The 25,887-nt window shown below is 45.0% G+C and overlaps 1 protein-coding gene across 2 annotated transcripts in view; it reads left to right on the top strand.

The window, feature by feature from the left end:
* SLC4A11 (solute carrier family 4 member 11) overlaps nucleotides 1–25,887 on the top strand; it is a 92,089-nt gene that overhangs the window by 50,463 nt on the left and 15,739 nt on the right. For both annotated transcript variants that reach the window (XM_021526814.3, XM_077782687.1), the window contains 9 exons: nucleotides 2,451–2,657; nucleotides 7,264–7,348; nucleotides 14,712–14,837; nucleotides 15,547–15,660; nucleotides 16,684–16,816; nucleotides 17,111–17,184; nucleotides 21,829–22,054; nucleotides 23,284–23,390; nucleotides 24,503–24,671. In XM_021526814.3, the coding sequence (XP_021382489.1) occupies nucleotides 2,451–2,657; nucleotides 7,264–7,348; nucleotides 14,712–14,837; nucleotides 15,547–15,660; nucleotides 16,684–16,816; nucleotides 17,111–17,184; nucleotides 21,829–22,054; nucleotides 23,284–23,390; nucleotides 24,503–24,671 (1,241 nt within the window). The remainder of the gene's footprint in view (nucleotides 1–2,450; nucleotides 2,658–7,263; nucleotides 7,349–14,711; nucleotides 14,838–15,546; nucleotides 15,661–16,683; nucleotides 16,817–17,110; nucleotides 17,185–21,828; nucleotides 22,055–23,283; nucleotides 23,391–24,502; nucleotides 24,672–25,887) is intronic.

Consider the following 25,887-nt stretch of genomic DNA (forward strand, 5'->3'; position numbering starts at 1 on the left):
GTTCCATGGATCTCTCCCTCATTGTTATCTCGGGCCAGCTACGTGCAAAGCACCCGGCGAACGGCTCCGCATCCGCTCGGATCCCGAGAGTTTGCAATTCCAGTGGTCAGCATCAAATTAAGGGAAGGGAGTGGAGGCCAACAGAGCTTGCACTTGCCAATGTGCTTTTTTCCTTTAAATGGGTTGGTGGAGCCAGCCCCAAGTGCGCATTTCTGGTGCAGCAGTTAAAATAATTAACCTGCTGACAGCAACACATTCAACGGAGGGGGAGGAAAGTCCACAAAATGGGCATTTGTTATGCTGGGAATCCAGATTCTTGGCCTTGCTAGTATGGAATAAGGAAGAAAAAAAGAGTCTTCCTGCAAATATCTGTCCTCTCTAAACTGTTCAGCTCATTGGTAAAGATAAAATGGGAAGAGCATTGGGAATGCTGAAGCAATCCTTGCAGCATCCAGCCCGAGGATTGTTGCTTCTTAGGGGTGAAAGGTGGAGCTTCCTCTGTGATGGCAAATCCAGGCTGGTTCACAGCCTCTAAAAGCAAGTCCCAGGCAAAATCCTTCACTTATATCCAAAGCTCTCCCTAGAAACTTAAATTGAATGTGCCCTAGTGAGTGTTTGAAGGGACATTTTTGGTGATGGAATCCCAGAAAGGTTTGGGTTAAGAAAATCTCATTCCAACGTCTGCCATGTTCAGGGACACCTTCCACTGGCCCAGGTTTCTCCAAGTCCCATCCAACCTGGCCTTGAACACTTGAGGGATGGGGCAGCCACAATTTTTTGGGGCAAAGGGAAGATGGGGCAGCCACAATTTTTCTGAGCAAGTGGAAGAGAGGAGGAGGGTGATGTGAGTGATGGAGGAAGGCCAATATTAGCAATGACTCTGGGACCAGCTCAGTGCCACCCACGCCTGCGCTTCTGCGTCACCCACACTGAATTATTTGGTTGTGTCCATGGAGAAATTGTTCATCTGTTCGGTTGTGAATCATGAGAAGCAATTGGGATCAATCACAGATGCTCACTCTTCTTTTCACAGCAGAGTGAGGAGCTTGGAGATTCTCCAGGCCTGGGGAATGTTTGGGTGTCTCTGGTAGCTGCTGCATGATGAGTGTGTGGAGTGTCGATGAGGTGGGTGGATTAAAACTTGGCGTCAGAAGGAGCTTTTAATGAGCTGTGGTTCTGTGTAATTTAGTCTTGGCAAGTATCTTACCTGTCCTGGCCACAGCAGGAGCGAGTGAGCAGGTCACTTGGAGAGCTTGGATTTGGTGGGTTTGTGCAGGGGTGGGGACCTCAGCCTCCTTCACTCTTCCCTTTGCATTTAATTTCCTGCAGTAGGAAAGCAGCTTGGATTCTGTTGGAAGCTGAACCCCCCACAGATCAGGCCTGTGTCTCACAGTAATATTAAATCCTGAAAATAACCACTTTTTTTTTCACGTCTGCAAGACTCCTGTCCCTTCTAGGCATTTAGTGAGGACAGACAAGAGCAACTTGTGTGTTCCCACCTTTTTTTTTCCCATCCTTTCCTCTGTGCCAGTGGTTACTTGAGCTGAGAGCTCTCAATCTCCACTTGTGTAGCCAAAATCATCCCAGAGTGACCAAGTGAATTGAGTTTTAATGCCCAGAAAGTAGTAATCAGACGAGCACAGTAATCTCAGTCTTTCAGGTAAGACATCAGTACCTGCAGCACCACCCCAGGAGCAGCAGTGCTGAGGTGCTGTTAAGTACAAAGATTTTTGTCTTGTCCTGAAGGGAAATCAGGGATAAAATGCACACTCAGCATGATTCAGCTTTGGATTGATTTCTGGGAAGTTGATCAAGTAAAGATCAATCAGGGCTTCAGGACCTGTGTTGGTGGCTCCAGAGGATCCTGCTGTGGATGTGTGTTCATCTGCTACAGGGATTGGATATCTTATTGGGAGTGGAAAGAGCAATGCCTAAAACTATAAACTGGTCAGCTTTGTATGCTATTAAACAGGAACCCTTGAAATCCCCCACAGAGTTCCTAGACTGCCTGAGAAATGCAATATACCCCACTGGACCCTGCATCTGAAGTGAGGATACAACAACTAATCAATTTTTTTTGGGACAGTCCACTGGAGACATTAGGCACAAACTCCAAAAAATCCGAGAAGATGCACGGAATTGAAAATTCTGTGTGTGCTGATAGCTTTAATCCTGTATTTTTCCCTTTCCCCCCAATGGTAAACATTGTAGTAATAATTACAGAAGCAGAGTGGATATTAGTCTTTTCTTCAAAAGCTTAAAGTACTGAAAAATATACCTGAGATGTTAGGAAGTAAAAGAGGGTGTGCCCTTCTCCCTCAGGTCTCTCTGGGATCCTGGGAGCTGGGCAGGTTCCTCTTCAGAAGGATAAATTACAGGGTTTATCTTTTAGAAGTAAAATTAAATGGTTTTACAAGCACTTTTTTTGTAATTTTTTTTCCCCTGCTTAGAAAAGCACCAAAACAGCCACAGAGGTGGGCAGGACCTTTGCCACGATGTTTTCAGACATCACCTTCCGGCAGAAGCTTCTGGAAACCAAAACTGAGGAGGAGTTCAAGGAGGCCCTGGTGCACCAACGCCACTTGCTGACGGTGGCAAATCAGAGACCCTCGGGAATGAAAGATGGGCACAAGTCACACGGTAACAAACAGCTCAAGGTAAGGCTTGGCCAGCACCTCTGCCATGCCCTGGTGTCCAAATCCATCCATCCAAGGAGATTTGGGCTGAGGAGGTGAACACTTGAGGCCAGTGCGTGCAGCAGCATTCCCAGCAAGCTCCCAACACCAAGGCTTCCCCAAATTTCTGCTGTGTGCACATCCACCTTCCTCAGATTCTGCTGTAAATCTCCAAAAAGCCACTTTAAAGAGGCAGGTGCTGAAGGGATGCAGAGCATTTGGGGGTTGAAATGGTTACAGGATTTTGATTCCAGATGCTTAGTCGAGGGTGGGATTAATGGATCCCTGCTCCTTGTCAGTCCAAGGTACTTAATCCTTACAATCAGAAGGCTCTGAAGGAAGCTGCTGCTTGGCTTTCCTGCAGCCAAAAGGCTTCTTGGCCATCTCTGCACGGTAATTTCACTTAAAAGTTGCCTGTCAGTATTTGGCCTGAATTCTCCCTGTTTGATCTGTAGCTCTGTAAAACATTACTTGCTTTGTACTTTAAAGTTCGAGGGAAATGCTGTAACTCAGCTTTCTTTTCTGGAATTTCCTGTGTGTTGGTCATTGCTTTGTTTTTCCGTTCAGAAATCCATTCTTTAGGCAGACAGCATACCTGAAAAACAAACTGTGCCATCTCCAACATGCTGCTCCTGTCTCTGCAGTACAAATAACCCCAAAGCTTTGGGTTGCTTACAATGCAGGAGCTGCTTCACTTATCACTCTTTTTTCCCCCTGGAATAGATTTAAAGGGTTTGATCTGCACATCTGGAAATGAGCAAAGCTCATGTTTTTCCTGTGGAATCCCCTTGCTTATAGGTAGTGCTTTGAACTTTGCTAGACCCCATATCTGCTCTTAACTTTGCAGAACAAGTCCTGAAACCCTCTTTAAACCCAGGTCATGCAAGGCAGGGATATTTGGAGTAATAATTTACCTAAAGTAGGTTTAACCCTCTACACCTGGCCTTTCAAATGGGTTTTTCTTAGAGCAGTTAAAGTGTCTGACTTTGTCTTTTGCTAAAAATAGTAAAAAAAAATGTCTCCAGAGGGTTTTCTGCTCTGTGGTTTGGTGAGGAGAGCTGGATGAGACACTGAGCTTGTAGATTTTGGCCCTGAGACTGGTGATTCCTGCTGGCCTGCTTGGAAAAGCAGCCTTGGCCAGGCAGAATCCTGATTTCTCCAAGCCAGTGCTGTAGAGGGTGACACTTTTTCCTTCAGCTCTTGCTTTTGGCACTGACAGCTGTGGGCCTGGATTTGCTGAAGTGTTGTTTTTTCAAAACCATTTTATCCTTGAGCTCTTGGGAGATGCAGCCTCTGTATCCTCACCTTGCCCTGCCAGCACAAAGAGCTGCGAAAGGAGATTTCCTGGCAAGCCAAAGTTTGCCTGGAGAGGTGAAGTTGATTTGAGCTCCTAGGCTGGTTTCCTCAGCTCCTGAGAGCCATCTCTATCATCTCCTCCCTTGTGGAGAGGAGGCATTTAATATGAGCACAAGCCCATGTGAGACCAGGAGTGTTATTTCAACCTGTCAGCCACCCCCAGAGAAATAAAAACCCTCCCTGGAGCCCCTGGACTATGACAAGTGAGCTCTCAGGAAAGTGTTAAAGTCTCTGGGTGACATGAAAATCTGGCCTCTTGGGTCCTGCAGTGATGGGAGAGGAAACAGTCCTTAAATTCTGGGTGTGAGTGGGATTTTTGCAAGTGCTTGTTTTTACCTCTGCTGAAATACTGAGGGGGATGTGACAGTCACATTCCCTGCTGTGCCTACAGCACTGTCACTTTGCCTTGGCTCATCTCAGAGGATTATTTAGGCTATGTACTCAATCATAATTAAGTCAGCCTGAAATCCTCTTGTTTACTGAGGCATCTAATTGTGATTTTGTTCATGGAGGAGCCCCTACCAGCTGTGATGTTTTTCTGGCTCTGATTTTGTGTCCTGTGTGGATTTGCTGAGGGGTCTGTGTGTGCTCAGCATCAGCAGGAGGGGGATATGGAGGATGTAGTGGTTTTGCACAGGCTCATGTCCCTGATCTCTGTAAAATACTCCTGCAGCCCCCCAGCACTGTTGGGGAGGGCTGAGGAAGAGTCAGAGTTGTTGGAGCAGATTTTTTCTGTTTGGCTTTGTAGCTGCTAAGTGCTGGCTTAGCCTCTTCATCTAACCCAAATAATGGCGAGAAGCTGGGAGAGATTTGTAGAATGCAAAGTGGAAACATTCATGAACTTAATCTGTTTGGCTAGGTTGGGGGATAAAAGTGAAACCAAAAAGGGCTGTAACTTTGAATGCCAGTAAACTTAGCCTTTTGCATTTTGTATTTTCTTATCTTTTGTACTCAGTCTTTTAGCAGCCTCCTAGTGGAAGGAGACCTGCAGGAGGGCTGGAGAGGGACTTCTTCAAAGGCGTGGAGTGACAGGAGAGGGGGGAATGGCATTAAGAGGTAGATTTAGATGGGATATTAGGAAGAAATCCTTCCCTGTGAGACCCTGGCACAGATTGCCCAGAGGAGCTGGATCCCTGCAAGTGTCCCAGGCCAGGCTGGACGGGGCTTGGAACAACCTGGGCTAGTGGAAGGTGTCCCTGCCCGTGGCAGAGTGGACCTGGGTGGGCTTTAAGGTCCCTTCCAGCCCAAACCATTCTGTGATATCTCTGGTGCAGCCCAGGTTGAGTCTGAGGGTAGAGAGCAGAGAGGAAAGCTCACAGGAGGATCAGCCCAACAGAAGGAACAGCTTTTCCTACTGGTGAGGTTCCACTGACACCCCCTACCCTCGTTTCTCACAAGAAATGAGTGCATGAAGAAATCAGGGCGAGTCTTAAGCATAACCCTGGTGCCTTGTGGGATGAGTTAGGCAGTGCTTTCCTCCTCAGCACACTTCCAGCTGCCTGGAACAGGCTTTGTTCCCCAGAACCCCCTCCCTGCTGCCCCAGGCCAGCAGCAGCCACACTCCTCCTTCCCTGGAAGATGAGACACCCTGAGCATCCTTTTCCCCGTGCTCATTGCAGCATGATAAGTAAACATCCCAGTCTGAGGCCATTGTGATTCTCTGGCTGACTCATGCCTTCAGGAATCTCTTACTGGGGGGAAAAATTAAATTGCTTTTCGAGTGCATCTGGCTTTGATGTCCAACTCTGCCACCAAATATGGTTGAAGCACAGGGATTTTTCGGAAATGCTTAAAATGCAGATGGTGTCTGCTGGCAACACATCTGTCTCCTCATCCTGGTTGTTCAGGTTAGAGTTGAAACTGTCCTAAAGTTCGAAAAGTCCTACAGGTGCATTGGAAAATTGCAACAGAAATGACTGAAATAACTGAAATCTGAGATGATATGGTCACTGATAAAGGGGTTGGTCCTCTTTTGCACCCCAAACCCAGTGATTGCTGTGCCCTTTCCTTCTAAAGGAAAAGATTCCCTTCTTTATTTTGTTCGTGGTTCTGATTTTCCAGGTGCTGCAAACAGGTGAGTCCCAGGAGGGAAGGCAAAGCTGTGTGTAGTCCATTAAATGAGCACTGTACTTTTCTAAAGCAGTCATTTTTATCAGTTCCTACAATGAAGCAGCCAAAGGAAGAGCTCCCTGCTGCTTTGAGATGATCTGTCGGTGTAAATTTTGTGTCTGTGATTTTTATTTCCCCCCTTACACTCCCTAGCAGAGGTTATAATTCTTCTGTGCCTGGTTCTGCAGCAAATACATGAAATGTTTTAGCTGAGGCACCTGGGGTTGTTATCACTGCATAAAGGTGCATTTGATTTTCAGAGTGGTTTGTGTGCTCTGAGAATAACAGGAAAAAATCTGACAGGTGCCTCATTTGTAAGTGTTGCCTACCCTGATGCTTTCCATGTGCTTTCCATAAGGAAGGAGTTGTGAGGATTGGGAGGCTGAGAGTCAACAGCAGCTGTCACGTATTCCTGACAAGCTCCTCATTGCCTGTGCTGAGCAGCAGATCCTATCAGCAATCCCACTGCACCTTGCAGGCCCCCAAATCAGGAATAAAAGGGAACATGTTGGATTTTTGGAACCCTTCCCCAGTGTTTTTATTGTGTTTTAATGAGCAGAAATTATGGCTTGGTTGTATGGATTTATTCAAGCTTTTCCCTGCTGGTGGAGTTTGAGGTGTAGACAGCCTGAATTCCCTCACATCTCTTTGAGGTCTTCCTTTGCCACAGCAATGCCAAGGAAAAAGCACTTGTTGGGGATTCTCTTTTAGAGGTTTCAGGTGGATTTAGGGGAATTTTTTGCTGGCATCTAAAAGAAAAGTTGTATGGAGGGATGGGGAAGGCACCTCAGACGTGTTTAACCCCAGGGCACCCAATGTCTGATCCATCCAGTGGTTCCTCAGCTCCCTCACCTGCAAAACAGGGATGCAGAGAGGAATGGGAGGGGGGAAAAGGGAAGGAAGGGAAGAAAACAGGGTGGTCAGGGGGATTTTCTCTTTTACAATGCTATGAGGATATCAATTGAATCCCGTCGAGTTTATTTTTATTATCATGACAAGATGGGATTTGAATGCCCTATTCATAAGGAGCCCTCTCGCTCCTATCAGGGTTGAATAAGGAGCTTAATCTCTTAAACAATGCACGAGCCTTTACACTGACACAGCACTTCCTTCCTTTCTTCAGCTGCACGACTTTCTCAATATTGGCAAGGGGATTTCTGATGACATTGCACGAAGATTCCCAGTGTACGCGCTGGACTTCACCGATGGTACGTTGGCCAATGTTTATGGAAGCGCTGCCCCGATTGGGGATTTTGTTTTTTGTGATGTGATGTCCTGTTTACAGTGTGCATTCAATGTGTGCTTTGATACGTGTAACAGCTCTCCTGGCCCTTGTTTTAAAGGGTGTTTTGGCAAAAACCTGTGAATGGGCAGCGTGGAGCACTAGAGGTGAGGCTCCTGCAGCGTTTCCTTAATGAAGGTGCTGGCTGTGCGTAGATGAGGATTTTAATTTTTATTAAGCAGTGATTAAATGGATCAAATATTGCCGTGCGTAGACTCAGATCAACTCCTTGCAATCTAATTACTCAGCGCCGGCCTGATAGGCCCTTTCTGCTGCCTCTGCAAGTTAGCTCCACACTAATTATAATGATGCTGTGGGAGTTGAGAATGCTTAAACACAATGTGAGCTGCAGTAAGTTCAGCCCGGTGTTGTGAAAAACAGGATACGGCTCGTCCGCTGCCGCCAGATCACAGGAGCAGCACACAGTGTTTATAGTGAGCCTCAGCTTGATGCAGCTCCCACCGTGGCCTTGGGGTTTTTAAGAGTTCTTTTCTGCCTTTTCACTCACAGACTTTCACTTTCTTGAAGGCTGGGCGGAATCTTCAGGGCGAAGCGGGATTACACAGCCCCAGCCTGACATCGTAACGTGTTTCTTGCAGCTTGTTGGGGAGTTGGGTAATATATTCAATCTCATACCCAGAAAGTTCAAATAAAACAGAGAATTAAAGTGTAGGCGGGGAGAGCCTTGGAGATTTATCAGATAAATCAGGAATTTATCCCATCCTGCTGTTAAATCCACTTTAGCTCAAGTGTGTGTCCCTGCCTTCCTCAGTGCATAGGTGCTGTGAGGGCTCATGAGATGAGGGTGATCTTACTTGGGTTAGGCATGAAAAAAACAAGATGCCCACCCAAACCCAAATTTTTAGAGTCTTCTCTTGCAAAGCCACCTTCCACAGGCAGCTTAAGCTTCAGAGAAGCCTGGCCAAGGCTGTGGATGTGTGTCCTCACTCCCTTCCAACCAGCAGAGGAACGTCAATGAGATGTTGGCTGAGCACAGGGGCTGAGTGCTGAGTACTTTCTCCAAATGCTTTGGCACTGCTGGGATGAAACTTATTTTCAGAAGACTTGGTATGATAGGAAAGCTAATGCTGATTTCTCTGGGGATTTGAGGGTGTTTTGAAGAGGACAGAGGATGTAAAATAATTTTCAGGGAGCAGCAAGGATTTGGATAAAACTGAAACATTAATTTTTTGGCATGTGCATCACTGGCATCAGGTCTGGCAGGGGACTTCAGCTCCCAATCTGGACACTTCATCCCTTTGGCTGTTGCTTTCTAGAGCTGTCAAAGGCTCATTTTTCATTATAATAGGATATTGAGAAGTGCTGCAGAAGAGCCTTGTGGGGACCCATGTTCACCTCAAGACAAAGCAGTGTCTGCTGTGCCTGTCTGAGCCCAGCAGGCACAAAAACATCAGATTTTGGTCCTGCAGCCAATTCTGGCTATGAGCAGACTTGGAAGCCCCTTTCAGGGTCCTTATTGTGGCTCTGACTGGATCCAAATGACCCTGTGGGTGCTGCCTCAGCCCTGGGCTCTTGGCTGTGAGCTCTGCAGGCTTTGCACACATTGATGTACAGAAAGGGCATAAAATTGGGATAAAATGTCAGTGTTTTGTAATACAGCTTCTGGAGAGTGGAAAAGAGCCCAGTGAAACTCCAGAACTACTTCAGCTCAAATGGGGTATTCTCAGTGTAGGAGCAGTTGTGCCCTTTCATGGGGAGAAAGGGGTTTTCTAAAAAAGCACTGTGTGTTACTATGGCCATTTCTTCCCAGAAACCAGAAATTAGGACGAATTTTTTAAGGAACTGCTTGAAATGAAAAGCAGATGGAGCATGAAGCATCTGCCATAAACCACTGAGACTGAAGGTGATCAGGAATGTGGAATTCCTGGAGCATCTCAAAGCAGTGGTGCATCAGAACACGAGGGATTTGAACTATCCCAGTATCTGCACTCCAGACAGCCACATGTGCACCATCAAAGAGCTCTGAATTACAAAGATGCTGTGTTTTGGATGGTTGGAGTCTCTAAATCCTTAATCTGAGAAGCATCCCGGGGTTTGGGGTTAGACAGATAAACCCATCAGGAGCAGGGTGATAAATAATGAGGCTTTTTGTAGGACCAGCAAATCTTTGGCCTGTTGGAGTTTTGTGGGATTGGTCCTCTTCACACACTGCACAAATTATCCTTAAAGGAAAAGTATTTATCTTTTTTTTTTCCCCCCTTTTACTCCAGATTAGGAACTTGTCAACTTTGTTTTGTGGCAAAGTCTTGTGCATGTTACTGAATGGGTCAAAGGATCAAGGAAGAGTTTTCTAAACTTTTTTTCCAGGATTTTGGTGATAAAGATGGCTTTTAATAGATGTCTTCGAGCAGGAGCATCTGAAGATGAACAGTTGGGTTATACTGAGCCTGAGAACTCCTGTAGTTTTCCTTTAAACTGGAAATTTACTCCATTTGGCTGTGATCTTTGTGTGTAGAATTCAGTCTTAAAAAAAAACAGTGTGGCTGAACTTTATCCTGATCCTGTCAAATTGGCTTAAAGCACTTGTGTGTCAATTGTATTACTCTAAGCCTCAAACTGGAGCTTCCAGAAATTTCTTTTGTGTTGAGGCTGGTTTGAGTGAAAGGGGATTCTGCCTGGACTCAGATTCGAGATTTCTGAAACTCCTGAAAGCTGCTGTCCTCATTCTTCAGTGTTATTTTCTGGTACAACACAGAGGAACAAACACAATTGCAGTGCCTGAAGTGCCCAGTGGGAAATGTGAGGTGCCTGAGACTTTTGTGGTGAGCTTTGATGCTTTTTTTTTTACATATCTGTATTCCTTCACCTCCTGGGGAGGGAAGATGAAGGAAAAAGAGGAGAACTGAGGTTTATTATCTTTCTCCTTGTTTTTTCTGGGGCTGTGTCTTTGATACCTGGCTGTGCTGGGTGGATAGTCCTGCTGGAAGTGTGGATTTCTCCCTGTCCTTGGTCCTGCAGAGGGTCTCTAATCACCTCCTGAGGTCTGCTGGCAGCATCCTTGGGATTTGCTGTGGTGTTTTGGAGGAGGGAGATCTCCTAAGCTCCGTGCAATTTGGGCATGCTTAAATGGAAGGCTTGAAAACGTTGGAGAAATGGGATTTGAAAGAGAACTTTTGTTTTGCTGGCTAAGGTAGCTCAGAATTTAAACCTTGATCTGAACCCAGAACTGAAATGTTGACCATGGGCTGGCTTTGGTGTGTGCCAAAACCTCATCAGCTTTCCTGCCTGGTTGCCTTGGCCACCTTGTGTGTCAGGATTCCATTCCTGGGGAAATAAAGGGATTGCAGACTCCTTCTCTTCCATGCCTCTCTTGCCCTAAATCAGATATGAGGGAGCTCCTGCATCACTCTGCAGCCCTCCATCCCTAAATACCATTGAGTACAAAGTTTAACATCCTGAACTTGTCATCATGATTCCCCAAAACATCCAGCCTGGGTTGCTTTGGGGTCTCTTTGTGTCCGTGGTGGATGGGAATGTTCTAAAGCTGCATCATGTTTTGTCAATGGATGTTTCCTTCCAAGAGGCCCAGGATCTTTTGGGAGATGGATTGAGGAAGTGAGATGGAAAGGGAGAGGACTGAGTTTTGATCTGATTTTTCATGCCTCTCTGCTCTCAGCATATGCTTGGCTTCTGCTCCAAACTCCCTGAGTGGATTTCTTTTTCCAGTTGAGTTCTTAGTCCCACTTGTTCTGTGACTTACTCTTCACAGGACTTCAGGGAAGATTCATCTTCACAACATTGGGCAGAGTCCAGCAACCATCACATAAATGAAAGCCCAGCTTGAGGACATTAGAAGTTTGTATTCTGAGTTCTACAATGTTTTTAATATGATTTTTTCTTTTAATTAGGGCTTTAATGACCTTGCTGCTGTGCTGCAGGTCAGTGTAATTAAACTTTCTTTGCATAGGATATTTCAGAGAATTGGGAAAAACATTAACAGGCAGTTCAGAGACTGTCCACGAGCTATGATTTTGATTTAGTAAATATACAATTAATAGACCTCAGGAGCTGTAAACCAAATTTTTAGGGCTGCTGGTCATTAACTTACTGCTGTGGAATCCCAAGCAAAGTGAGATCAGAATTGCTGCAGTTTCCCCTGAAACTGTAACCTTGTCTCTACAAATTGTGACATTTCAGAAATCCAGGCAGGTAAAATGGAACTGCCACGTTGATGAACATAATTGCTCCCCATTCCAGTGTGTAGCTATACCTTAATTTCAGGGGAATGCTCCTGTAATAATCAGCTACTCAAATTCCACAGCTGGACCAAGAGTTGATTTTTATGCCGTAAATTTCCATGGTGCAGGTGGAGTGACACATTTTTCAGTGGCTTTGTGAGCCTGTCACAGATGAAATGCCATCATAATGCAGCTCACCACCTTCTGAATGAAGCCACAGCAGTCCATGGGCTGCAGAACATCCTGAAAATGTCTGGCTTTAAAAAGGCAGAAAGGTAAATTGTGGTTTGTTGTTATTGGACACAAAATGAGTACACAGAAGCTTGGTGAGTTCAAGAGATAAAAAGAGCTAATTTTATTTCTGACTTCGTTATATATAGAATTCTAAAAGTGACAGTGAATTGGAGGATGAAATTGCCACCTCTCTAACCACACTGGTTAAACTAACAGCTTCTTTAGTTCTCTTTTCCCACAAAGAAGAATGTAAACCAATCATTATTTACATGAACAGTGCGTGAGAATTCCAGTAGAAATATGTAAACATTATTAGAAGGTTAAAGAAGTTTTATGAGAATTTTAAAACTTTCAAAAGAACTAAAAAAAAACAACACTTCTAAAAATCAGGGCAACAGTTGTTAATGCTGGCTTTTAGTGCCTGTGGCTGTACAGGTGGATCTGTACAAGGAGAGGCAATGTTTGGTCGTGACTGTAATAAAGGAGTGAGCAATCAGCTTTGGGAAGGAGTGTGCTTAATCTGGTGTAATTATTGTCTCCATTACAAAGTAAATTTTGCTGCCCACCAGAAGGATTCTTGATCCTAGAATCTTATCTGGCTGATTTTGGATTAAAGGAAGTGCTGGGAGTCTCGGACCCAGCCAGGATGAATCACAGAATTACTGAAGATGGAAAAAAAAACTCCAAGATTGAGTCCAAGCTGTGCCCAATCCCCACCTTGTCACCAGCCTGGAGCACTGAGTGCCACCTCCAGTCCTTCCTTGGACAGCTCCAGGGGTGGGCACTCACTGCCTCCCTGGACAGCCCATTCCAGTGTTTAACAGCCCTTTCCATGAGGAAATTCCTCCTGATGTTCAACTGAACCTCCCTTGGTGCAGATTGAGGCCATGTCCTTATGCATAAGGACCTCCACGGCCAGCAAGGGCTCCTTTGCCAGGATGGAAACTGAAAATGAGCTTTTGTGATGCTCTTCAAGGTTTTTTCCTTCTGCCCTCTCATACTATGGCTTAACTACCTGAACCTTTTTTAAGAAAAGATATTATTTGCTTCTCTGGACCTGGTTGTCCTTTCAGAAATTATTTCAAAGCTTGCAGGCATCATTGCCCCTGACCTTTCATATTGGAAAGACTCCCTTGTCCAAAAAGCAATATTTTGGAGTGACAGAGAATCCTCTGAACCACAATGTGACCGTGTCTCCTCATGGAACCACCCCTCAGCCCTGTTTCTCTTGCTAAATTTTTCCTTTTCTCTAAAGGCTTTGAGCTGTGTGGAGTGTGAGGTAGGAGCCTGCAGCTGTTGGACCCAGCATCATGGGATGTCCTCATCTGTGAGAATTAAATTCCAGGCCCTTTGGGTTGCCAGGAATGGTCAGGAATGTGACCTATGGTTTCTGAATCTTCCCAATAAATGCAAAGGAATTTGCCTGGGAACAGCTGGTCTGATGACTCTCAAAATGTCAAGCTCATATTTGCATGCTTGAGGTGTCTCTTGTCAGGTTTTAGCCTGGAGTTTGGGGATGGCTGAGCGTCAGAAGTGCTGTTTGTGTCTATCCCTCTCCTGCCTGCAAGCAGGCACCTCACAAGGTGTCCTTTATTCATGTGGCTGCCTGTTCATTACACATCACCTTTGATTTTTGGGTTTTTACATCCTCTTCCCATCCTTATCTCTGCCCTGCAAATGGTGCAGAAAGCAGATGTTAGATAAGATCCCAAAGTCATGGAGAGATTTTTGTTCTTTTCATTCTGGTGATAAAGATTTCCAGTGTGGCACTGATAACCTCAAAAGCCAAGCCCTCCTTTATCTGATCCAACTCATTGGGTTTTACCTCTCTCAGCAAGGCACTGATGCTGCAAAAGCTCAGATGGGCATTTGGGAGCTCAGAGCAGATTCCTGTGGGGGAATTCTCTGCTCTAGAGCCTTCCAGAAAGGGAAATTGGGCAGCTCCAAGCTCTCCCAGCTTTTCTCAGAGGAACAGCACCATCAAGGATGGTGGCACAGGCAGGCTGGAGGCTGAGGAGACTTTTTCCAGTGCATCCTCTCTGTTCTGTGGAAAAACTTGTGTTCTCCTGGAGCAACATCAGCTGCTGTCATCTCATCCTTTCTCCTGTGCATCCCCAGTGAGCTCATATCAACATCAGCCTGAAAACAGGAAGGGGAAGGGAAGCTACTTCAGAGGCTCTTAAATTCATATTCTGACACTTTAATTCTCTTTCTGGCTGCTTTGTGTTTTGGCCTGGTGTGTTTTTTCCGATGGAGATGAGAGGGGTGAGTGGATGTTCTTTCAGCAGGACTTTTTAAAGAAAACCTCATGTAGCCATTCCTGACCTCTGGGGCTGTTTGTTTTTGTGTCCTACTGCCATTTTTTGGCTTGGGGTAGCATATTATTGACTCAAACCTACAGCCTTAGACTTCTGTCTAGGGAAAAATGAAGTGCTTCATGTTTTCCTGCCCAAGACAAGAGTAGGGAAGACAAGAGATTGTCATGAAGCTCATTAGGGACAAAGTCCAGAATGCCTGAAAAATTGGTATTAAAAAGGCAGGGTGGGGGTTTATGAACCCTAAACACAGAGTTTCTGCCTTGATCTTCTTCCAAGCTCTGAGGAGTGACAAAACTGAGCAAAAAGCTTCTTGTATTTCCTGTTTTGATGATGTCAGAAATGTCTGGTGGCAATTTTGGTGCTACTTCTGGTCCCAGATGAACAGAAGAGTGTGGGTTGTGCAGAATAATATGCTAACAGTTCAGTTACATGTTTAAAGTGTGGACTGAATTTCTGAGATGAACTAACGGTGCCTATGGCTGATGTGAGAAGGTTTTCAGTGCTTTACCAGCATTATTTTTGTTGTGGTTTTCCCCAGGTATTATTGGGAACAACAAAGCTATAGGGAAATACATCACAACCATGATCTTTCTGTACTTTGCCTGCCTCCTTCCATCCATTGCCTTTGGGTCCCTCAATGATGAAAATACCCGTGGAGCTATCGGTGAGTTCATCAGTTTTGTGCTTCTTCAACTTACCACTTTTGTGCATTTGATTCCATGTATTTAAAGTGTCATTCTGGTCACAGAAAGTTCTGAAAGTTTTTATTTACAGGAGGAAAACAAACCCAAAACCATGACTGAAGGATTTTTTTGTAATTAAGTTCATTGCTTTTGTTGAAAACCATAAAAATTTGAACACTGCTTTGGATGTTATCATCTGACTTGGACTGGTACAGATGTATGCTACTGTATTTTTGAAATATGCTGACTTAATGTAATTATTTGCACATTTTTCTGGGTACAAGCTCCTGTGCTTTTGACCTAGATTTGATTGCCAGTATTGAAATCCCTGGGACAGAGCTAAACATAATCCTTTATCCCAGTTGTAGAAGCAGCTTGTCCTGCAGTCACAGTTCAGACAAGCATTGGTTAGGTCTTATAGGTGTTAAAATAAAATAAATACATTTAAAATGTATATATCTATAATATAACAATACACAGGACAAAATCCCACAGTCCATCAATTAGCTGAATATCTGGAAGCCTTAGTTATGGATACGAATTAAGAATCACTTTTTGATTTATGAGTGTGTTATGTCTGCACTCTTTAAACATTTCATCTCCTCATTAGTGGTTGGTTTCTCTGCCCTCTTGGATGAGGCAGGGATTAACCCAAATCCCTGTTTTTGTTTCCATCCTCCCCAATTCCAGATGTGAGGAAGACAATTTTCGGGCAGTGCATTGGAGGGCTGCTCTACGCCCTCTTCTCGGGGCAGCCCCTGGTGGTGCTGCTGACCACAGCTCCCTTGGCCCTCTACATCAATGGTGAGTCTGCAGCAGGGGATTGAGGGATTGGGACTTTGGGTGAGAGCTTTGTAGAGCTTGACTTGGGTTTGGTTGATAAATTGATGTCCCAGTGAGAGGAGAACTTTTATTTTATGGTGGGGCGTGGGAACAAGCTCCCCTGGGGAGTTACAGGGCACAAAGTCAAGGAGTGCTTGGACTGGCACATCAAGCACATCATGGGATTGATTGTTGGAGTGTCCTGTGTGGGGCCAGGAGTTGGCTCAATGATCCTGGGGCATCCCTTCCAGCTCAGGATGTTCTGGGATTCTGCAAAACCTGATCAAATTCCTCCCCTTTCCATCACCATCAGAATATCCCAAGTTGGAAGAGACCCACAGGGATCATCGAGATCAGCTCCTGGTTTAGTTCAAATTTTTGCAGAGAAATTTTGTTTTATTTTAATGAAAATAAGCATTTCTTCAGTTTTAATGAAGAAATCTCTTTAAGTACTGGTTTTCTGATGTGGCTGTGTTTAACCAGCTTGAGACAAAGTTTTTTGGGTTTGTTGAGTTTTAGATTTTTTTTTAATCAATGTTTTAAAGTATCAGCAGCAGCTTTCCAGGTGCTGCAAGATGATCTCAATGAACCAGAGATCAGCAAAAGGAACAAGCTCAGGATGTGTGGGGATAATCAGAGGATGGGCTATGACCAGCTGGAAACAGCAGCTGTGACACCCCTTGCTCAAGAGCATCCCAAAATGTCAGTGAGAGCAAATTCCAAGTGCTTTTGTGGCCTCAATCCCTAGGAAAAATGCTTTGAGCAGTATGGGGGGGAATATTTTTCCGAGTGTCTCTCCCCATTTCTCATGATGGAAGGAGAGAACAGATTGTGTTGATCCAGGATCCCTCTGGAAGTGCAGGAATATGGATTTTTAATGATGTTTGGAATAAATGCATTGGAGTGAAGTCTTGAAATTGGTTCTTTTTGGCCTGGAGCAGATGGGAATCACTGGGTGCCAGTGACAGGAGTTGACTGTGACACATGAATGCTTCACTTTTGCAGTCATCCAAGGAATCTGTGACGACTACAACTTGGATTTCAGTGCTTTCTATGCCTGGATTGGACTCTGGAACAGCTTTTTCCTTGTGATCTACTCTCTTTTTAATTTCAGCCTTCTGATGAAGCTCTTTAAAAGGTAGCTATTCTCAAGAAGTCATATTTTGATCAGATTATTCTTCAAATGGAAAAATTACACATTCCACAAGCTCCTTAATTATGAACTTGCTGCAAAATAGATTTTGTGAGATGAGGAAAGTATCATTTTGACTTATTGTTCCAGCTTGAAAGAAGTTCTCTGATTTACTGGGTTTTGTTTCTAAGTTGGAGCCTAACTCAAATTGGTATATTTTCATGTAAATTGATGAATATGCTGATTTTTCTTTGAACAGAGTTGAATGCAGCTCCATTAATTCCTGGGCTTTTTCCACAGGTCAACAGAAGAAATAATTGCACTTTTTATATCCATCACATTTGTGCTTGATGCCATCAAGGGCATTGTTAAAGGTAAGTCTTGCAACAGTGTTTTTCAGAGCCAAGCTCTGCTTTGCTGCCTCGTCAAAGGCAAGCAGAAGGCTGCAAAAATGTGTGATGTTTTCTTGTTCTGTGTTCAAAGTCTTCAGGGAAAAAAAGAAAATCAGTGTGTGTGTGAGATGGAGGCAGCCCTCTGTCAGCAGTTTACCTGGGTGTGCAGAATTTTTAGCAGCTCTAATTTCTGTTGATTGAGACAGAATTGGTTTCTAAACTTTCACCAAATGGAGAAACTGTTATGTTATTGATGTGAGAGCCTTCTCCTGATTCCAGTTTGGTTTTGAATGGTCCTGGCAAAAAAAAAAAAAAAACAAAAAACATTATTCAGACTCTGTGGAGGGGAATTGAAAGATGGGTTGAGATTTCCTGGTTTTCCCTGAGCTCTGAGACCCTTCTTTGATGTCACTACAAGGACTGCAGTGCCTCCAGCACCTTCCTGAAGCTCCTCTGCCCTTTCCAACCACTTGATTTTCCCATTTCTGGGTTAAATTCTAAGTCTCTGTGGAGAGCCTTGGGGTTTCACAGATCCCTCTGACACTTCTCTCCCTCCCCACAGGGATTGGCAGGAGGTATTTGAGAAGGTGAATCACGGTAGCAGAAATACCTTGTGAGTGGCAGCATTTCTGTTCATCCCAGTGAGGAGTTGGACAATGCCCCCCCATTCCTTGATTTTTTTGACCTGTTGTCCAACATCCCAAAATTTGGGCTAGCCTTTGAAATCCTTCAGGATACACCCAAGCACACTCCTTGCTTTTAAGATACTCAGGCTTGCAAGGGAATGCTTTCCAAGAGACTTGACACTGCAGAGCAATTTGAAGCGAGATACTTTCTCGCTTCACTGGGAATCCTTAATTGCCTTGTGTGCTTTGATTGTGCAATCAGAGGGTGTTTTTTTCTCTGTAGAACACCTGCATCTTTTAAATATCCTGCTTAGAGCTTGGTGAGGGAGAGGTTTTCCTGGGATAGCTGTTGACTTTGTGAGCTTTGCTGAGTGTGTGCTGTCAGTGCCCTGTCCTGGAGGCATGGGACAGTCTCCAGGTGGTCCTCAGGAGAATGTTCAGCTGCTCTGTAAAAGTTAGCAAATGCTCACAAAGTTTCTGTGGCCCAGAGCTGATCTCCTATAGCAGAGGTTAAAAGTGCAGGAAGCATCCACTGGTCTTTTCTGCCAGACTTTCAGGAATATGCAAGTAAATCCTCCGAGTATTGCAGTGGGAACAGGAGAAGATGATGTAAGACAAGGGGCAGTGGCCTTACTGACAGAAACCAGGTCTAGATTGGAAATTAGGGAGAAATTCTTCCTTGTGAGGGTGGGGAGGCCCTGGCACAGAGTGCCCAGAGAAGCTGTGGCTGCCCCTGGATCCCTGGAAGTGTCCAAGGCCAGGTTGGTTGGGGCTTGGAGCCCATGGGGGAGGTGGGAGCTGTCCCTGAACATGGGAGGAGGTGGAACAAGATGATCTTAAAGATCCCTTCCAAACCAGCACATTCTGTGATTTTATGCGTGATTTATGAACCAGTTGAGTTCTCTTTGTACTTGTGAAGAGATGAATTTGTAAGGAATGATGGTAATAAGTCAGCACTCCTTTGCCAACTCATGTTGGCTTCAGCTGCACCTGGGGGTGTTCAGGGCATCCACAGGTGGGACCAAAGCTCTTTCCAGACACAGGAGGCCACTGGTGCTGGCAGGCACAGATCCTTAACCCTCTTAGAGCCCATATTTAAAAACATGACACCAGTGCAACTCATGGCCACGGGCTCATCTTTGTCCTTCCCTGCCTGTTTTTGAGGAGGTGATGGTTCACTGCTGCCACCTCCTCCTCCCACTCAGAATTTTGGTTGAGCAGTTCAGTAGGAAGTGAAAGCTGATATTTTCCCTGTGCTGTTTAAATGTGTCCTGTTAATGCCTTATCATGCTGGCACCAACTCTGGGCTTCCTGAGTGCCAGGGGACAATGGCACCTCTTCCCAGATGTTTTCCCAGCCCGTTCATAGCCTTGATTTTGTGCAAGGTACAGATGCAGGAAAGGAGGGGAGGGGAACCAAAGCCATGAGCGTTCACGCGGTCCCGGTAACAATTTGTTTTCGCTGCCTGGCTTGGCCACCGAGGCTGTGTTTGTTTGATCTTGACATCTGCACTGAGCAGGAAATGGTGGTGAGCAGGCAGAGGAAAACAAAGCCAGCTCATGTTGTTGGAGGTTGGAGAAAGGCTTGGCCTCATCCAGGGCACCCCTGGCTCTGCTGCTCTCTCTGGATGATGGCAGCAAGGTTCACTGAGCTCTGGTGTCTAAACAAACCAGAAGTGTTCAGGAATCAAATCCTTCCCAGCAAGGTGGTACAGGATGAAGGCCTCCACTCTCTGTCTTGGTGTGTTCTTGTTGCTTGAATTAAAATACAAGAGTAAAGCATGTTTTTTTTCCTCTATCCAGGAGGAACTGGAGCAATCCTGCCTGGTTTGGTGTATATCAATAAAATTGCAGCCTCAGAGATGGAGCATGGAGTGACGTAGTCAAGCTGAGCACCAAAGATCATCCCCAAATATCTTACTGCAATATCTCCCAACCCTAAATATATTATTGCAATATAGCCATCTGTGGGAGGTTGAGAACATCTACAAGACCCAAAACAAAGTCACTTGTTTGGTACTCATTCCAGTCCAAATCTTATCCAGAGGAATGCAAATACATTCTCTGTAGTTCCTGGGTTGTTTGTGCTGCTGGTTTCTCTGATGCTCAGATGTGTCTCTAGGAGTCAGTAGCATTTAGTGTGAGCAGGATTTTCTCCCTGGCCAGCTGTGAATTCCCAGGAAATGCTGCCAGAATCATTTTTGTCAGGACAAAAGCATCCTTTGGCGTTCAGAGAGCCGGAAAGTGCAAATCATCTCACGACCCACTCTGTGCCAGGCTGTGGGTCATGGCAGTGCCCTGGGCCCCAGTTTTACCTGTTTGCAGAGCAGGTGTGTGTGTCCTGCCAGGGCTGGGGCAGCTGGAGCACACAGGGAGGAAATAAAGGAGAGCAGAGCCTCTTCCATTGCACACGATGGGGAACCTTTCTGCACCAGGGTCAGGATGGGATTGCTCCTCACTGGTGGAACCTTTCTAGGGCTTTGGGGTGATGTCCTCACTCCTGGCTGCTCTTAGTGCAGTCTGAGAGGTTAAATTCTGAACTGTAAACCTTCTGTGATGTTTAAATTTATGTACAGATGTATCGAATGGGAGGCAGTCTTGTCTCTTACAGCCTCCGTGCCACACTGACCTCATCCACTTGTGGAATGCCCAGACTCCTTTTAAAGCACTTTAAATCCTTCCAAAGATGGTGCAAGAAAGATCATTACTGCATTTCAAATGGCTTCTTGGCTGATCTCGGGCCATTTTACACTGGGGTGAGCTCCAAAGCAGCAGTAACACAACCTGGGCTTCAGCCAGACTCAAGGCGGTTGCAAATATTGGTTGTGCTGCACAAGAACATTCAAAGCTTCTTTTCAAATATTCAGAATTTAGTTTGTCTTCTCTGCTTTCCCTGTGGCCACTGCAGATGGAAAAGCTGAAGTGTTTGGGGCTTTCAGAACCCAGATTATTATTTGAGAGTGAGGGAAATGTTAGAAGGTGCATTTTAGCCTAAGCTTCAGGTAGTTGTGTTTTTCCTAGAGAGGATGGTCTTGCCCTGAAGTTCTCTGTGCAAAGTTTGCAGGGGTATTTTGACCAAAATGAACAAAGGTAGTGAGACTGCAAAGCTCTGGTGTGGTGGTTTCCATGCTCCTGTATTTCCCATGGGTACAGGGGAGGGTGGATGCTGCATGTTGCTATTGGAGCAGATCTTGTGGGAACACTGAGGCTGCAAAGCCCAACTCCCATCTTTTGGTTTTACTTGCTCCTTCAGGCTATTCTTCCCCAGAGAGGTTAAACGATCCCAAAACCGTATTTATACACTTGGATCCAGCCAGTGACATAGAAATGGGAACACAGCAAATGCTCAAGAGCAAGAGGGTCTTCACAGCTGTCCATTCCTTATATAAATGCCTTTGAGCTGATCTAAAACATTTATGGACAGTTCCAGGAGCTTTACTGGGTCTTTTGCTTGTGCAGTTTACTTCAGCCCCGTAACTCTCATTTGCATTGTAAATTTAAATGTTCTGCCAGGTTTTGCATATCATCAACGCTTACCTCTAAATTCTGGACTAGCCTTGGAAAGAAAATAATTAGTGTACACTGTGTAATCCACTTAAGGATCTGTGCAGCCTGGCTGCTCCTAGTGTTTTCAGAGAATCCTGATGGAATTTGTTTACCAGGCTGCCGAAAGCAGGTGTCTAGATAGAAATATTTATATGTATATATAACAGCAGTGCTTCCAGTGTTGGGAACAAAACCACATTATTAGCACTGGAAATCCTTGCAGTGTTGCTTTTTAGATTAATTTAACTCTTACCTGTTAAAATAAGTGAAAAATCAATTCGTGAAGCACTGGCTTCCTAAGAGCAACAGCTCTGATTTCTCTCTGCAGGCTTGAGAGGCAGAGCTGGTGATGCATAACGTTAATACTTTGTGATCAAGCAAGAAACCCACTTTATTTTACTTGCTTTGATTGTCACACTCCTCTCCTAACGCTTGCCTGTTGGTTGTTTGTGCAGTTTTTAAGAAATATTACCACCACGGGCACACAGGAGATGGAAAACCACAGGCTGATGCTATCCCAGGCCTCGGCATCAACACCACCTTCCTGATGAACTCCTCAGTGAGCGAGAACCAGACTTGCACCCACGATGGGCACTACGGGCGTGAGACCGCCGTCCTCAGCCTCATGTTGATGTTGGGAACCCTTTGGCTTGGCCACACCCTCTATCAGTTCAAAAAAAGGTTTGTTTAGAGCTCAGACTGCTGGTTATTTCATGTTCTCTCTGAGGGAGTCATTAACAGCTTAGATCTTAATGCACAGATTGACCAGGTTGGAAGAGACCTTCAAATCATTGAGTCCAAACCATCCTCCACACCTCACCTAAACCCTGGCACCCAGTGCCACATCCAGGCCTTTGTTAAACACACCCAGGGATGGGGACTCCACCACCTCCCTGGGCAGAAAATTCCAGTACTTTATCACTCTTCCAGTGAAAAACTTTTTCCTAATATCCAACCTGTATTTCCCTTAGTGCAGCTCGAGACTGTGTCCTCTGGTTCTGTCAGTGCTGCCTGGAGAAAGAGCCCAACCCCAGCTGAGCACAGCCACCTTTCAGGAGCTGTAGAGAGTGACAAGGTCACCCCTGAGTCTCCTTTTCTCCAGACTGAGCACCCCCAGCTCCCTCAGCCATTCCTCACAGGGTTTGTGTTCCCAGCCCCTCACCAGCCTCGTCCCCTCTGGATGTGCTCAATTATCTCAACGCCTTTCCCAAACTGAGGGGCCCAGAACTGGACACAGCACTCAAGATGGAGCCTCACCAATTCTGCAACCCAAGAAAATCAGGTGGAAGCCAAAGACAGGGATGAACTTCCAGGGCCACCTGGAAAATATTCCCAGCAGAGCAAAATGTTTGCTCAGTGAACGATGCCCTTCTGTCTTTGGTTTGGCCTCACAAGTGACTTTCTAAAAAAGCTTTGGGTTCCCAATGCACATTGGGATCCCTGTATCTCCCTCCAAACAGGCATTGAACCATTTTGCTGGGCAAAAATTCCTGATGGTGCAGGCAGGTCTACTGGGAATGCACCTTCAGTGTGCTCCTGGGAGTCAAACACAGGCTCTAATTTGGGGTTTGCTCCTATTGCTCTTAAAACTCTTCATTTGAGATGCAGGAAGCAATTACAGTAAAGTGGAAATGAGACACAAATTGGTGCTTGAAGGTCTTTTTTTTTTTCTAGCTTGCATCTTATTTTGTTGTTTCTTTATGTTTTGCTTCTGCATTCATCAACCTTCAAAGGCTGTAGGTTCCAGAAGATTTAGGGCTGAGTGAAAGACTAATTTGTCACTCCAAGTATCTCTTCAGAATTGCAAAATGGGACTGAATTTTCACTTCTAAAGCATTAAATGTTGTCTGGATTGAGTGATTGTCCTGATAGTAGGGTGCTGATGGTAGAATTTCTTGTCTCTTTTGCAGCCCATATTTGCACGCGAGGGTACGTGAAATTCTGTCCGACTGTGCCTTACCCATTTCAGTCCTGACCTTCTCTGTTGTGGGTTCCTATATCTTCAAGGAAATTGAAAGTAAGTTCTAATTTTGTTCTCTTGGATGCTGGGGTTTATGAAAGAGAGAAGTGAAATCCTAGAAGAGTTTTGCTAATAAATAAAGTTCTTCCATATAATTTCACAAATACTGCGTGTACTTCCCTCCAAGAGCTCAGATTTCCTCACCATTAGATTTCTGTCATTCAAAACCCTGATTAAATGAGACTGGGGCAAGAAAAATTATCCAGATGTGCCTTTTCAATGAGTTTGAGGTGTGTGTCACAATAAGGGAGATGAACAATTTCTGGCAAAGAACAAAGGGCAGAGTAATCAGCAGGCAGGAAGGGTTGTTGCCAGTCATATCAACATGGAGTTGGTCATCCCAGTTTGTCCTCTTTGTCTCCAGTTTGTTTTCCTAATTTAGGTGAAATGGTGCAGAGCATCTGGGCAGCTCTAAGTTACACAAGGAAATCTAAAAATGAGACACCATTCATTGGCCAGATAGATCAACTTTTCCATATCAGGAAGCGATAATGGGGACAGGAATTGCATTGTCCTGCAGTGACGTGAGTGGGTGATGTGAGGAAATGTATGGAAACAAATAAGAAATGGCTTTTTTTTTTTTTTTTATTGTGATGGCCATTCCATCCAGTTGGATTGCAAAATGTTGCGTGGCCATGTGTGATTTATCCCTAGCCATGGATTGCTTCCAATGGCAGTAGTTTTGATTTAGATTTTATACTAAAATGCCTTGCACAGCTTGTTGGAGATGAGGAAGTTCTCAAATGCCTCTGTGGGTTGATGAGCTGAGCCTTATGGTGCTGGTTAGAAATAAGGCTTCCTCATCCAAAAACATGTTGCATCTGTGGAAAACAAGTTTCTCTCCTTTGTTTTGCTCCAATATCTGTAAATGCCTTGCTAGGACGAGCAGTGGTCTGTCCCATCAGGATGGCAGCCAAGTCGTGAGTGGATGGAGGAAAAAAATAAACCAAACCAGCCAGATGGACCCATCTTCCATGGCCTCCAGGCTTCCACATGCCAGAGCATCACGCCTGCTTTCCTGCTTGCTTCCCAGTACTTCGTGGTGTGGGTAAAACATTGATGGTTGGATAAGAAGGTGCCTCCTAACATCCTTCCCCTCCTCTTTGCAGTGTCCAAATTTAACTACAACGCCTCTGACAGCTTGTTTGTGCTGGCCCCTGTGCAGTCCCTGTCCATTGGGTCGGTGATGAGTGCCATGGGACTGGGGTTTCTCCTCTCCATGCTCTTCTTCATCGAGCAGAACATCGTCGCGTCCCTCACCAACGCTCCGGAGAACAGGTAACGCCTCTGGTGCTGCTTTTCCCTCTGTGGAGGGATGTTCTGGGTCTGTCACCACCACTGCTAGCCCAAAGCTTGTCTGAGCATCAGAAATGTTTTTAAGAATGTGTTTTTAAGAATTCCTGTTGTCACAGGTGGAGGTAACTCTGCTGCTTAACTCCTCACCATCCCCAAAGCCTGGTGTTGTGGCAGTGAGCCAAATCCATGAATCCTCAATGAGCTCATCACCTCAACCTGTTTCTTCTTTACTCTCTGCCCAACACCATTGTTTGTCACCTAAAACTCTCAAGGCATTTTGCAGGAAGAGTTTGGGAGACAAGAGATGGCGTAGTGAATGTGAAGTGGGTATTTTGTACAGTTTGAGGTAACACCTAAAGAGTTTTGTCACCTAAAACTCTCAAGGCATTTTTCAGGAAGAGTTTGGGAGACAAGAGGTGGCGTAGTGAATGTGTAGTGGGTATTTTGTACAGTTTGAGGTCTTTGGATGCACCTCAGGGTACTTAGGGAGTGTGACATGTGTGGACACTTGCACTGCTCTTGCAATGCAATTTGTTGAAAAGTGAGAAGTCAATGACCTACATAAATGTTGGAGCACAACGTGCTGCAGCTGAGCATCAGGAGAGCTTGGAGTTGGTAAATTCCAACTGAAAACAAGGTGGAAGTGCAACAAAACAATATGTCCAAGTCTCACTTATGTGCAAACTTGAGGTGTTGCACTATTAAAATATTCCCTCTGATGTGTTTGTGCCAACTGCAATCAGATGTAATGTCAAGAATGACTGTGGATGACTTTTTTCCAGGGAAACTACCATGTCTCTGAGGATTTTTTGCTAATGTGATGCGTGGGAGGGTTCTCTCCTTGCATAATATCCATTAGCATTCTCCATGTTGTAGCTGGAGTGACACAGTATTAGGAGAGAGGAGACAAGCTCAAATTCAGCTACACTAATTTAGTTTCCTTTGACCACCTCTTATCTCTATTATATCCCTTTAAGTGCTGCATAAATCTGTATGTAAGTGGGTCATCTCTTGGCTAATACACGTTTGGTATTTTCCACTAGAATGTCTTTAAGGAATATAAAATATTCTTTGGTGTTTTTCAGAGTGTTTTTCCGAGCACCTCGGTACAGGGCTGAGCTGATCAGGTGTTGGGGCAGGGATTTTTAGAGATGTAAAAACTAGGACTTGACACCATCTGTTTGTGGTGCCATCACAG

Source organism: Lonchura striata, chromosome 4 (assembly GCF_046129695.1).
Source record: "Lonchura striata isolate bLonStr1 chromosome 4, bLonStr1.mat, whole genome shotgun sequence".
Classification (NCBI taxonomy): Eukaryota; Metazoa; Chordata; class Aves; order Passeriformes; family Estrildidae; genus Lonchura; species Lonchura striata.